Source organism: Aythya marila, assembly GCF_965140915.1.
Source record: "Aythya marila genome assembly, chromosome: 1".
NCBI classification, from domain to species: domain Eukaryota; kingdom Metazoa; phylum Chordata; class Aves; order Anseriformes; family Anatidae; genus Aythya; species Aythya marila.
The window spans coordinates 119,461,334-119,474,963 of record NC_139042.1 but is presented as its reverse complement, the minus strand read 5'-3'; the positions used below and the strand labels follow the sequence as shown (position 1 = coordinate 119,474,963).

Below are 13,630 nucleotides of genomic sequence, written 5' to 3'. Positions count from 1 at the left end.
GGAGAAAGCCTTTTTTTGGATAGAGCAGTTTGATTTATTTTTCCTCAATCCATTTTCAAGCATACCTTTGAAACTGCTAGAGGGTCTGCAATATTAAAATAGCTCTGAAAGAAGCAAGGCACTGAGCAGAATACCGATCAAGTGGTCAGAAAGGCACAGCAACACATGGCCCTGCCAATTATTCTCATCAGAAACATAGGAGCATGAAAGATTTTTCTTTATTTAGGGGAAGGCTACAGGAGAAGTTGATAAGGGAAAGATGTTCTGCTGTCTAATGTTTCTGTAACACTCTCTTGTATTCAGCTCTGTGCTTTTGTAGTTGCCCCTGGTCCTTTGTGTTCTGCCATTTGGGGCTGGAAGGCAGACAATGATGTTTTTGTAGAGTTTTCTGCGCTACATAAGAGGTAATTTTGCACAGAATTTTTTCCACTCCATACTTGTTTCAATTTTTGCTTCTTTGTGAAAGGTGGGTAAGAAAACTACACGGTAGGGCAAGAAAGAAAATAGTTTCTGCTTGGAAATAGAACCAAAAACTTTCTAAATTCACATCTTCATTTTTTACATTTATTGGAAGTGCTGATAGAATGACAACTTGTGCAAATATATCAAGTTTATTGCATTTAGTGCAGCTCATTACTGTTTGTTAGATAACGAGTAGATATAGTTAACTAGATTAATTTTTGCCCAATATGAAATTGTTCTCTCTATGCAGCTTACATCTCTATGATGCTTACATGAACATGACATAACACACATGCACACACACAAAAACTAAGCAGAGAACCAAAGTGGAAAAGCTGGTAACTGTGACTGGAGAATGAACATGGCAGTACAAAAAGACTGGAAGGTAAGAAGGAAGACCAGAAGGGTTGTTAAGAATGGCATGTTGTTAGCACTTAAATTATTAGCAGGTCACTAAGATGCCAGTACCTTTGCATGCAGCTTCTCGGGACAGTCACGTCTGGGGACAAAGGAAAATGAGTAAATCCTGGTTAAGCCACATGGGTGAAACAGGATGAGGAGACTAATCACAGGTAGCTCCCAAAGGGAAACTGTTTCAAGACAGCAGTCACACAGTTTTTGCACCTTTTCTTTAGGACCTTGTTGAACAGAAATAGTGCAACATAGTCGATAAGGCTGGAGTGGTGAAAGGTACGCTGACACCGTTCTGTTTGTTATCTGTCACAGGAAACGGGTGCACAGGCAATGCTGACAGGCAAAGCTGTCTCCTTGTATGCTGTGGTAAAGCCACCCTGATGCAAGATACTGAAGCGTTCTTTAAGAAGTAATCTAAAAAAACAGTAATGCGTTAATAAATAAATTAATAATGTTAAAGTGTTAAAGAAAGGGTGAAGAGCAGCAAACTGCAGATTACTCCTGAATTGCTTTAAGGCTGTCAACTTCAACTGTAGTATTTCTCAAAGCTTAATTCAGGTGCTAGAGTTCCTTCAGGGAGAGGAATGGGTAGGTGTCTTTAATAATTGCAGGTTTATTATGGCTTCTTCTGAAGCAACTGCCATAGATCCCTGCTCAGTGACAGTATCCTACCCCTAGATGGATCATTGCCCTCTTCGGAGCTGCTAGTTCATGTTCTTAGGAGACATCATCTTCACTCTCTGGTACACCATCTCTGTCACACCTTGAGGAATCAGTGTAACGAATAAAAAAATTTATTGTTGCTTTGTCATATAAAACACATAAATCCACAATTACAAAGTAAGGGGGCATAAAAGAACTGAATAAAAGGAGCATGGCATAACAAGTTAAAATAAGGAGCATACTTTTAATACTTTTAAAAATAAGTATTTTAAAATAAGGAGCAACAGGATTCTTGTCTAAATGCCTTTTCTTGTGATATGTTCCTTCCATATCTCCATCTCACACTGGCATTAGCGTAGCCTGCTATTTGACCAGTGCCAGGACAGCTGGAAGGAACGGTACACTCATCATCATCCCCACACTACTACTTTGTGCCACTGAATACCTGGTGCCACTGTGGCACCTCCAGTCAGTTCTTCTCAGGGACACCGATGTCGGCAGCAGCAACGAGGAGCCGTGTACCAGACCGAGGCAGGATCTCCCATCAAGGGCCTGCATGATGGGACAACCACACCACTGGTGTTTTCTGGGGGAGAGGGACAAGAGTCCCAAGCAGCTGCTGAGCTTCCATGTGGAGTTCTTCCACATGGAAAACCACCACCAAATTACCGAGAACAAAGCTATCCATACTGAGGCGTCCAAGCTCTCCTGTAACCTGAGAATGCACCAAGCCAATTAACTGAAAGGGATGTGTGAATAACATCTTCCTCTCCTTCCTACATGAAAGGTCTTCAAATGCCCCTTTAAATTCTCTCCAGGAGGGTAGGCATTTTACTACCTAACAGGTCCAGATACTAGCAGGCCAGTTGACATGGTCCCACTGGGTAAGGATCTAAGCTGCAACATCCTCTATCTTCTCCGACCTCACTGGCCCGTCCTCGCGTCTGCGGGGCCTTGAAGTGCCTGACTGAAGATGAACTTCTTCAGCTGATCCAGTTTATTGTCTCTTAAGGCATCCCGTATGGCACCGAAGAAGCTGAAGTAGTGCTGGAAGTTGTGCATCATGAGCAGGACGCCAGCCAGCAGCTCGTTGGTCACGAGGAGGTGATGGAGGTAGGCGCGAGTGTGCCTCTGACAGCAGTAACAGGTGCAGCCTTCCAGCAAAGGGCCAAAATCGTCCTGGTATCTGAGGAGGAAGCAATGCTGGATTAACATCAAACGTAAGATCCATTCAGGTAGCAAAGATTATCCAGTTATTGGATGGCCTTTGCGGGGACATGAGCCTTGAGGGCTGGAATCCAGATGCTTTAAGACACGGTGCCAGCTAAGCCCAGCACCACTGACACAAAGGACTTGAACAGCATTCAGGAGCTCACTGTGGAGCCAAGAGGCCACACGTGAGTCAGAGGAGAGTTTTGACTGGATCATCACTAGCAGCAGAGAGAAGCCTCATCTGTGCCTTCCCTGACAGAAGAGCTGCAGCACGAGGCTCACCTTGCTAGCTATCAGTCCACAGAGGAGGAAGCTATCAGAAACAAGGGTTTATCAATTCTGCTACTCACAGAAAGTATTCCCTTCTACTCCAAGATGCACAATTCTCACTAAACAAGGAGACGGTGGAGCAATCAACAACCGAATGCTCAGCCTAGCAGCAGATATGAAAAAGAAGAAAGGGCAGGCTAAAGTTTTTGTGCAATATCCCAGAATTGTAGGTATCTCACTCTGCAGGCACTCCAGCTGAGTCACAAAGCAGAGGCTCTGCCACTGTTTTAAATAAAATCTTGCATCTGAAAATGATTCAAGTTAGTTAGATGCAGAAGACCAAAAGGATCCTCAGACAGCCTTTGTCAAACTACTGTCTTTCAGCTGGAACACTGCTAAGACCACAGTTTCTTTGCTGGATAAGTGGTCAGAAAAATCTCCAGCCTGAGATCAAGCAATTGCAGCGCTTTCAGCCACACGCTGCTGCTAGGTATCAGTTTATCTGACACTCTCCGTTCAATGTCCACAAATACTTTACTTTCCTCAACAGCTTCACATTTTACGAACTCTCCCATCCCACTAATGACCATATGCAATCAAACACGGAGGACAAAATCGTGGTACTTCCTGATACAACTGCAGGTACCCTCCTTACAAACTCACGTTACCTTTTATCCTTCAGAAATATCTCAAACGGCGTCATTTCTGGGTCAGCTTTGGCGATTTCATCCTGGTCTTCTTCAGCACCGTTTTTCTCCAGTTCCTGGGCCCCATTTTGTTTTGAAACTGCTTTAAATAAAAAAACAGCCCTTTATCAACAGATAGAAAGGGCAGAAGTGTAGCAACCTTACATTAGATATTTCTGTTGCTCTCTTGCCAGATGAAAACTCCTGCCACAACTTTCCACCTCCCTCCCATAGTAAGCAATTCTTTTTCTTTAATTATCCTAGGTTAGTTAATACAAGTACAATTTTGGATGATTAAAACAGCAAGGGACAAGTGAAAACTGATCTATTAAACCTAATGAAGAGTTAGAGCTGAAATAACAGCACAATTTTGTGCTGCTCTACTGAGCTGAATTCTTAATAAAATGTCAAAATTATTTCCAGTCTGAACTGCATGCTCAATAGAAAGCAGTCACCTGAACAAATTGATTTTATTGAGATTCTGTTAGAATAGACAGGCAACTCATCTGCATTCAATCATTCTACTTTCCATGCTGTCAGTCTCAAAGATTCAGATTATTTTTGTTTTTTTTTTTTTTTTTTTTTTCCCTAAGCAACTGAAATCAAAGAAGCTAATAACATGCAGATAGATTGATGCAGAAGATGTAGATTCCATACATCAGCCTTTTCAGCAGTCTATCTTAAAAAGAAAAAAAAAAAACACCCCATCATTTTGTAGGTTTGCATTTTTAGGCTTGTTCTTGAGTGGGAGATGTTTCTGGAAACATCAATATGACTGTTTGCACAATCCATGCCTACCGAGTGTTACACAGACAGAACAAAGAGGCCGTCCCTACCGTAATCTTTTGGTTTAAGAATAAGGTGAGATGAGGTAAAGAACAACAAACAGAAGGATTTAAAAAAAAAAAAAAAAAAAAAAAGGCAGCAAGCACAAAGAAACGGGATGTTCTGTTCTATTCATCTGGTTTTGAATTATCCAGGCATGAAAAGAAGCTAGGTTCTACCTAGGAGGAAAAATGTAAAATATTTTTTTTTAATGTTGAAAACATTTGCTAAGTCCAGAACAAGATGACTGCTTGAAACATGTTTAATAGATGCTTTAGCGGTTGCTACACATGCTCCTATCTCAAAGCTTAATGAGGTAACGAGTTATGAACGTCTTGTTTTTGTTCTGACATGACTGATGAATGCAAGAGCTGAGAGGGAAGCTGCCCAGAGAAACAGGATCCCTAATTTTGGTCTGCTAGAAAAGAGAAGAGACTTAAAGATTTATTTTTAAAACAAGCACATATTTGGTTAAATGCAGAGGTCAACTATCAGAACTTCACATAAATAGGTCCAGCCTTCACTGCTAATGCTAACAGAAGATTTGTCAACGGTGTCAAACAGTTCTAGCGAGGGCAGATAAACACAGTTAAGCCTACATAAACCTCTGTTCCGTAGGTGTTTCTGAAATCATTAAGCACAATTTGGCTAATCACGCATTCAGGTCATAGGCTGAGACCTTAAGTTCCCCTGATAGGTTTCACACCACAACACCCCACCTTCAAGAGCAATATTTGACAGCTAAATTCCAGGTTTTCCTGTGGTTGCTGCACTTAAATTAAGGCCACAACCCTCAAATGCAGACTCCTCCAAAACAGGAATTATGCTTGCCACAGTGCTGGCTGCGAGGGAAACTGCCTACCTGCTGCTTCAGGACCTGGATGGTAATCATAGCCAAACACCAAGGCACAGCCTCGCTCCGTCACTTGGAAGGGAAAGAAGCTCTCAAAGATGTCCACACCCCTTTCAATGCACTCGAGCACCTCATCTGGTTTGCCCACGCCATGGATGATCCTGTGAGAGATGCGCAAGACAAGCCTAGAATATCCCGAGCAGAAGGAAGCATCCATCACATCTGAAGTCATTTGGGTCCTTTCACAACCACATAAATACATTTAAATTCAAAATTTACCTAAAAGCTATGCCTTTAGGCACAGGTATTTTCCTTACTCATGTATCTGCCCTAAGTAACTATCAGTTACCAGATACACAGACCCCTTTTTTAGTAACTGCTCAGGAGACAATCTAAAAAGACTCCACCAGGAGCAGCAGTAGATGGCCGGTCAAAAACACGAGCCCTTTGGGTGACAGACAGTTCTCCAGGCACATGAACTACCTGGAAGAGAACATGCTAATGAGAAGCATCATTGGAAACTGAAAGAAGTTTTTTGCTTTTTTTTTTTTCTTTCTTCCTCTCTATACTTTGCCTACTCCAGCATCCCTTCTCACCCTCACTGATGCCCTTTATTCTACAAATAATGCCTCCGATTCTCTAAAACAAATGATTTACCCCCAAACCTGGGCTGTAACACCTACAGGGATATGGCATGAAGAGCCAGGAAGAGCCCAGCTGGATTGCCATCAGTGGTAATGGAGATCCTGCTGGTAGCCAAATTTAGCTGGTAGCTTCCCTGAGGGGTCGGTGAAGCAGAGGGGAACAGAGCAGCGCCTGCTCTCCCGCAGGTGCATGGCTGGGCTGACAGCAGGAAAAGCTAACGTAGGGCAGTGATCTAAACAGATAATTAGGAAAATACACAGGGGCTGACAAATGAAGTCGCAAGGTACTGGTTTTAGTCATTTCTCTAAGTACTTGAATTAATTTGATGAGCACAGAATATGGATGGGAAAAAAATTTACTACATGAGTGTCTTCTGGTTTGGGCTCTGATGAAAAGAAGAAAACGACACTCAATAGTTAAAATGTTAGGTCTGAATATATGTGATCAAAACCCTTGCTAAAACTTACCTTTGAATGGCTAAGGACAGAAGTTTGTATTTGCAAGGGTTCTGCCCCTATTGAAAAGGAAAACTTTTACCAAGAGACTGCTGTACACAAAAGGACCCCAAAGATTAAATTCTTGAGATCATTTCTCCAACACAAAAAGCCGTTCCTTCCCAGGTGAAGCAGAGGAAACGTTTGCTTTCTAGAGTTTCTTATCAGGATGGAAAACACAGCTGCAAAACAGCTTCTCCAGCCAGAACGGCAAGGGTGATTCAGGCAAGCAGGACTGTCTGAAATTCACTCGAGGTATTTACAAGACCCCCTAAGGCACGCCAGCTTTCTTCCTGCAAAGAGGTCAGCAACGCTTGTCTTAACCTGACGAGCAAACCATCTGACAGATGAGGCAGATGCTCTGGTAGCCACGGAGGTTAGCTGAGCAGATTGGACTCTAATGCTCGCAGGGGATCTTTTTAAGCAGCTCAACCAGACAGGATGGCAACAACACAGCAAGCCTCCTAATTGTCAGGAAAATTCAAACCCCAGGCAGCACTAAGCATGAACAAGCTGCAGTAACGGGCACGCGTGTCTGCATTTTACTTCCTTTTGAACCCCGGCAGGTCAGAGCAATGCTCAGCTAGCAGAGGGCAGCACAGCTACAGAAAGGCAGCGGGGCCTGAGTCATCGACTTGGGAAACGATGAAAAAAGCACCCACACAAGGGCAGCAGCAACAGAAGTAGTAAAAGCAACCCAGAACGCATAGAAAAGCCAGCAAGCTCAACCCAATTGTAAGAAACTCCTCCACCTCTGGACCACTAGCAAATATTAGCACGTGTTTTCTGGAAGCCTTTAGTTACCATAAATCATTGGTAAGAGTCAGGAACGCTGCCACTTCCATCCCGACTCTGGCATGGATCAGATGGGCAGAACCAACAGCTCAGAAGATACTACAGCCCCCACATTATGCCAAACCAAGCAGGGAATACAATTCTGGTTGGCAAGGCTGTACCAGCTCCAGTAATTCACAGGCTCAGTGTGATTTTTTCAACCCTGTAGAAAGGGTTGATATTTTTTTGTTCTAGCTGAACTTCCAGAAAACCGTCTCCTCAGAGGCCAAACGCCCAGACATACCCTACCTACGGTTTGTCCTGATGAAAATAAAAGACTTGACCTCAATTTCAGTTGTTCTCCACATGTGGGGAATATTCAAATCCACAGCGTAAGCACAGCTTGGTGCCAGTTACAACCAAAAATTGAAACAAGGGTTGAAGTCTGAAGATTGTGGTGGAATAAATGCAGCCTGGCCCATACACACAGTGCTGTGGGATGTCGCCCACACAACTTACCTTGGTTTATCCTCTGGCAGCTCTGCTGTGACAGAAGCTATCAGTTTCAACTTGGTCTCCTTGGCCATGGCAGATCCCTGGAAGCCATCTAGCAGAAAGCCGCCCACAGGTCGCTTGGCAGTCTCCCTGGCTGATCGGAGCCTCTCTTCCAAGACATCTCCACCTTCGATTGCCCCAAACATTACACTTCCTTGTAGTTCCTGGCCCAGAAGAAAGCTACGAGTGTTAAGAGTCCTGCCAAAGGCAAGCAAGATCTCACAGCCCAGACTCCAGATGCCTGCTAATTAAACCCCACATTCCCAGAACTTGGAAAACCAACAGCATTTCATCCCACGTAAGACAAGCCCCTCACACAACACTGTGAAATCTGAGGTAGAAATGGAATTAGGAGAGGCAACGTTCTGTTTCTGGCCTTGACACTAACCGACTGAGAATTTTAGTGCCTTTTTTCCACCTTATAACCACAGGTCATTTCTGTACACCAGCTTTTTGCAGACATTCCCTCAGCACTACATGTGTCAGAATACGAAGCAGGTAAGATAGCAGGACAATGACAGGTATCATTGTCCTGGCTGTCAGACACCAGAGCTCACACTTGATTGCCTTTCAGAAGATGCCAGTATCAGCTCCTGCAACCGCTTTCTTTTGTAATGCAAACTTGGATGATTTGTCCCCTTCCACCAAAAGGGAAGTTAAGTTTCAAGCCTCCTGGAAAAAAAATGAAAAGAATAGCACTGGCAAATCCTGGCAAGTCCTCCTTCACATGGAAATGAAGGGACTGCAGAGCAAAAAGATGAGCTGTCTCAATCTGAATGAGAAAAATCCTGCTTTGCCTGTGCAAATATAGCATGAGGGTTAAGTGAAAGAAACGAACTACAGTCCAAAAGCAGAATAAAATAAAAAAAAAAAAAAAAAGAATTCTCCCAAACTAGCTGAAAATGGTGTCCCGTAGCAGGAGGCAAGTTATTATGAAAAGAAAATGGTAGAAGGAAAACATCCTGTTCTGATATATACATACACACACACACACACACACATAATATCTCAATCAGGTATTTATGTGTGTGACATCTTCGGGACCTTACCGGTGATTTCTCCAGCAGCTGAAGGCATACATCCAGGAAGGAAAGCGACCTATCCACAGACTTCTTGGCCCTTTTCCTACTAACTTCCCCAGAAATGGTGTCTCCGTCAGAGATGCACTGGAACCAGTCTGGCTGGATAGCCCGCTGTATGTCCATGAACTTGGAAGCTGTTATTTCCATGCGCCCTGAGGTACCCCACACCGACGCTGCCTGCCAAGGAAGAATAGGGATGAAGGTTAGTGCAAAGATTAACAGACCTGTTAACCTGGTTAAGCACCAGATGCTGGAATGACACTACAGAAACTCCCCAGAAGCATGGCTCAAGTAATCAGCTGTCCTCAGCACAATGAATGAATGATATAAATGACCAAGGTATGATTTCTGGGATACTCTATGGTGAAACCATCACACGTACTCAGCACAGCAACTTCTCAAGTTGTTTGGAAATCTCTGAGACAGAGCAGCTGGGCTGGCCTATCATCAACCAAGATCAGTAGCAGAATTGGGAAAAAAAAATGAGAAAGAATAAAAGATTTAATTGTTAAACTTATGTTTTCATCCCACAAAGAGCAGCAAAGACTGTAATGGGAAATACAGCTCACTAGTTTTCTGCACACAATACAAAAAAGCAGCAGCTATTTCCTCTTCCAAGCACACAGACACACTGGGAAGAACACGAAAACCTGTTAGGCAATTTTATCTTAGAATCCAACATTATTTTAGGTCTCAAATTCAGCTACTTAAGGGATTGAAATATCAAATGCAAAAGAAATAGAATTTTTAAACCAAAAACCATAAGAAATGGTAGGCACAGTCTATGTTTTGTGTGCACACTGGCCCTCGTTTTCCATCACTACTCCATACTACCTTCATGAAAGATCTTAAAGCCAGACAAAGCACCTGCACAGCGAAGTTAAGGCACATGAACACATCTGGGCTAGCAGATGTTAACATTTAATCCACCAAACCTTCAAGTCCACAGAGCAATACTGGAACCACTGCAATAATTCACCATATTTCATCCTATTCTGTGGAATCGATGACTAACCCTTGAGTGCAGCTGGGCAGTTCCTTTCGTTATATTCTTTTTAGACTTTTGACTCTGCTGCTCTAAAACTTTAAAGGGGCATTAAAGTAGGTTAAGTATTGGGCTTGACTTCTTTAGAAGCTGGTTATTTTTCCCTGCAACTCCCTTATTTTTTTTTTAAATGAGAAAAGGTCTGTCCATTCATCTCCCTCTCTAATTACTTTTGGCTTCACTATCTGGGTAACAGAGACAGACAGAAGTCTCTTAAGTAATATATTTTTTTTGTAAATGCCCCATTAAAAAAGCAACTTCAAAAGAGGGAGACCACAATTAGTATCTGCAGAACAAGGACACAAAGTCTAATAAAGTCTGGTTGCCTTCATTCTGCTGTCCATTAAAAAAAAAAAAAAAAAAAAAAAAAAAAAAAAAAAAAGCTTTAATAAATAAAGTAGCCATGCTGCTAAAACCCTAGGTGGCTTAGAGACCTGATAAAGAACATTACACCACGATTATTTAAATCCAGCCTGTGCCAGGCTTTCTGGCACAGAATCTAGCAGAGCTTTCTGTCCATTGCTTTCAAAAAGCTTTCAGAAGTACTTGTCAGCACAGATCCAGCTGCAGAAAGACAACTCGCTGGCCTAGTATCTAGGTGATGAAAGTCTGCACCAGCTTCCAAGAAAAAAAATAAAATAAAAATCAAACCTGCAGCATACAGAAGGCTGCTCTAACATCACAGCTGCACAGCACTGAAATGAGCTTCAGGCAATTCCTCCCCTGCAGAGGGACAAGACTCAGCCTGGTTCCTAGCAAGATAGTGCAAAAAACAAACAAACAAACAAACAAAAACATCTGACAGAGGTTATCCTCTCATTCAAAGAGCTGTTATCGTACCCAAGTAGGCCTTGGGACTGACCACATCTAAGCAGGTGCTTATTTTTCTACAATGTATGAACATCACCTTGTAGCAGTCTAGGCACACCCACCAGGTAAGGGGGACAGGCAGGCAGCTCTTGTTTGAGAACTTGGACTCTTTCAAGTCTTCACAGTTACTGTACCTTGTTAGTGTTGTAGCCAGATGGACAAGGAGCGACTGGATCATGGAGGGAGCAGTACACCGCCGTGTCTGGCATACCTGGGAATACAGCAACAAATTAGAGCTTAATGAACCAAAACAAAGCTAAAACAGAGGCACACTTTGTGAATTCTCAAAAGGGAATAGGGAATCTTCCCACAAATGATCCCACAAATCCTCCTCTAAAGTTCTTCTGCAGGACTAAGAAACCACTGCTTCGTGTGTTTGTTTTTTTTTTTTCTTGGTTAATACTCCTGCTACTAAAATTCACCAGACACAATAGCTGACCGCTCAGCTGATACACTGGAGGCATCTTACATTTGACACAATCTAAAGAGAGCAACAACCTCAAGCCTAGAATTTTAAAAGGAAGGACAACATATTGTGAGAAAATAGATCAGCTACAGACATGAGAGATTTATCATCTCTGCCAAATTAAGAGTTTTCAAATGTCATACAATAAGTTAGACAGTAACTAACGCCACAGTTTTCTCTTCAAGGATAAACAATGAAATCAGTAAAGTTTCCTACAAGTTTCAGGTAGAAGAGATTTTCAATTTTTCTTGATGGAATATGTTGACACAATGTAATCAAAGTTTATCAGAAGCCGCATGCAAATTTCCTTTGGAAATTCAAGCCACGGCTTTGCCTGGGCAACGAGTGAAATGAATGGACAGAATGTTAAAGTGTTATTTAAAGAAAAAAACTTGGTCTTAGTACATAGGACAAAACCCCTTAATTTTTGTTTGTTTGTTTAATTTTTAACAATATGCATGCATCTAAAACATACAGAACATTCAAAAACATACCTCAGGTCTGATAAAAACTATTAACAACTCAGAAGTTATTTTTCTTGCGCAGCCCAATCAATTTCCATGTTAAGACCTGTCTGTACGTTACAAACATTAAACCTGTGATGTGGTAGTGTCTGTTTGACCATATACCCACTATAGCCTGAGACACCTAGACAAACAGAGCATCCCAGGGAAGCTTGTTGACTTGACTGATCATCCTTCAGTTCTCTGAGCTACCTGCCCAGACAGAAATACTGACTCTGAATACAGATATTCACGCAAAATCCAGCTTTACATTCACTGCACACTCCGGTTCCTTCCCCACCTCAACCCATCAAGAGCGATCTTGGTTGCACACCGCATGTGGTCAGGCCTTTACCCGTCTGTAACGTCAGCCAGGGGAAAAACAGGACTGCCACGAACACAGGACCTGTGGCTTTGCTCACCCTTAGCACCAAGGTAAAGGCTTCATTTGTGCTCCGAGGATAGAGTACAGGGACTGCCAAAGACTACAAAAGCTTGGTGCAATAGCTGAGGACTATGGCAACACCGACTGATTTATATGCAACTTACGGACAGTTGCATGCATTCCTCAAACTGCAAGTTCAACATGGAAAAACAGAAGGTGAGAACAGGGACCAAGTAGTCTGATTACTAAACCGACAGGAATAAAGGACAGGAGAAAAACAATCTTCTCCTGCTGCTTGTTTAGCTCCTCAAAGCTCCTGCAAATCCACCATAGGTCAGGCCCCTAACATCCTCTCTGAACAAGAATACCTTGTAGGCAGAAGTGTCCACCAGATGAGACTGATGGGAAGGGACTTTGCCCTTTCTTCACACTGGATGAAGATTTTAAAGTTTCTTTTTCTTTAATTATTCCTCACACTGAAGTAAGACTTCCTGATGGATCGGATGAAACCAACTGCTTTATGATAAAAACAAACAAACAAACACAACACCAGCCTGAGCAGATGGATGTTCAAAGGGAAATGTTTAGATAGCTGTACGGGACAGGCTGTTTTCAGGGCAATTCCTAGTTCTCCTCACAGAAGATGAGGAGCAAGATTTGCCTGCAGCAGCGTCAGGCCACAAGATTGAGTTCTGGTCTCAACTTTTGGTCTAAGCTCAGCTTAGTTAGTTGTGAAACCCCCTCAAGAAGAAGGTTAAAGGCTGGTAAAAAGAAGCAAGGCAAAACTACTACAAAAAATTGTACTGTTTAAAGGATTTTTGGTCTCATACCGCTGACAAAATACTATTTTAAGCCCTCATTAGTGCCACGTTAGAAAGAAAAGGCCTGAACGTGGAAACCCTCTGCACCTACACACTGCCTAAAAGCAGACCCATGGCACCCACCTGCGCTCCCTCTCCTGAGGCACCCACCAACACCAACACCCCCGTTACACAAACACAAACACCCCCATTACACAAACCCCCCCGTTACACTTTACCTATAAACTTGGCAGCTCCTTCCTTGTACTCTTGCAGCACCTCGTGGAGCTCCGCCCTGCACCCGGACGCAAAAATAAGTAAATTACTCCAAAAAACACCCAACCGCCGAGGAAAACCGGCGGCTCCAGAGCTCCGTCTCCCCCCTCGGGGTACTCACATGAAGGACAGGGTGAGCTGTGCCACGGGGGGGACCCCGGCGACCTCCCCGAGGGTGTCGCAGGTGAGGTGGGGCGCGGAGCCGCCCCGCGTGTACAGCAGGCAGCCGGGCAGCGCCAGGGAGCCCGCCCCGCTCCTGCCCAGCTCTGCCAGCATCCCCAGCCGCCCGCTGCCCACCCCAAACAGCTTCAGCCGCATCCTGAGCCCTAGCAGGAGGAGGAGGAGGAGGA

General features: G+C 43.4%; 1 protein-coding gene across 3 annotated transcripts; it reads right to left on the bottom strand.

The window, feature by feature from the left end:
- Positions 1-641: 641 nt before the first annotated feature.
- QTRT2 (queuine tRNA-ribosyltransferase accessory subunit 2) lies at positions 642-13,598 on the bottom strand (the record flags this gene model as incomplete). 3 transcript variants are annotated; one of them, XM_082784496.1, is made up of 8 exons in its annotated part: positions 645-2,725; positions 3,690-3,807; positions 5,395-5,546; positions 7,818-8,017; positions 8,903-9,112; positions 10,985-11,061; positions 13,244-13,299; positions 13,402-13,598. In XM_082784496.1, 8 exons carry the CDS (start codon positions 13,596-13,598, stop codon positions 2,464-2,466), a joined length of 1,272 nt encoding a protein of 423 aa, XP_082640622.1. In that variant the 3' UTR covers positions 645-2,463. The 3 variants fall into 3 exon arrangements, with proteins under 3 accessions (XP_082640624.1, XP_082640622.1, XP_082640623.1); XM_082784497.1 differs by having other exon boundaries at positions 646-2,725; positions 3,690-3,810; positions 13,402-13,584; XM_082784498.1 differs by lacking the exons at positions 10,985-11,061; positions 13,244-13,299; positions 13,402-13,598 and adding an exon at positions 10,632-10,901 and having other exon boundaries at positions 642-2,725; positions 3,690-3,810.
- Between the last annotated feature and the right edge of the window lie 32 nt (positions 13,599-13,630).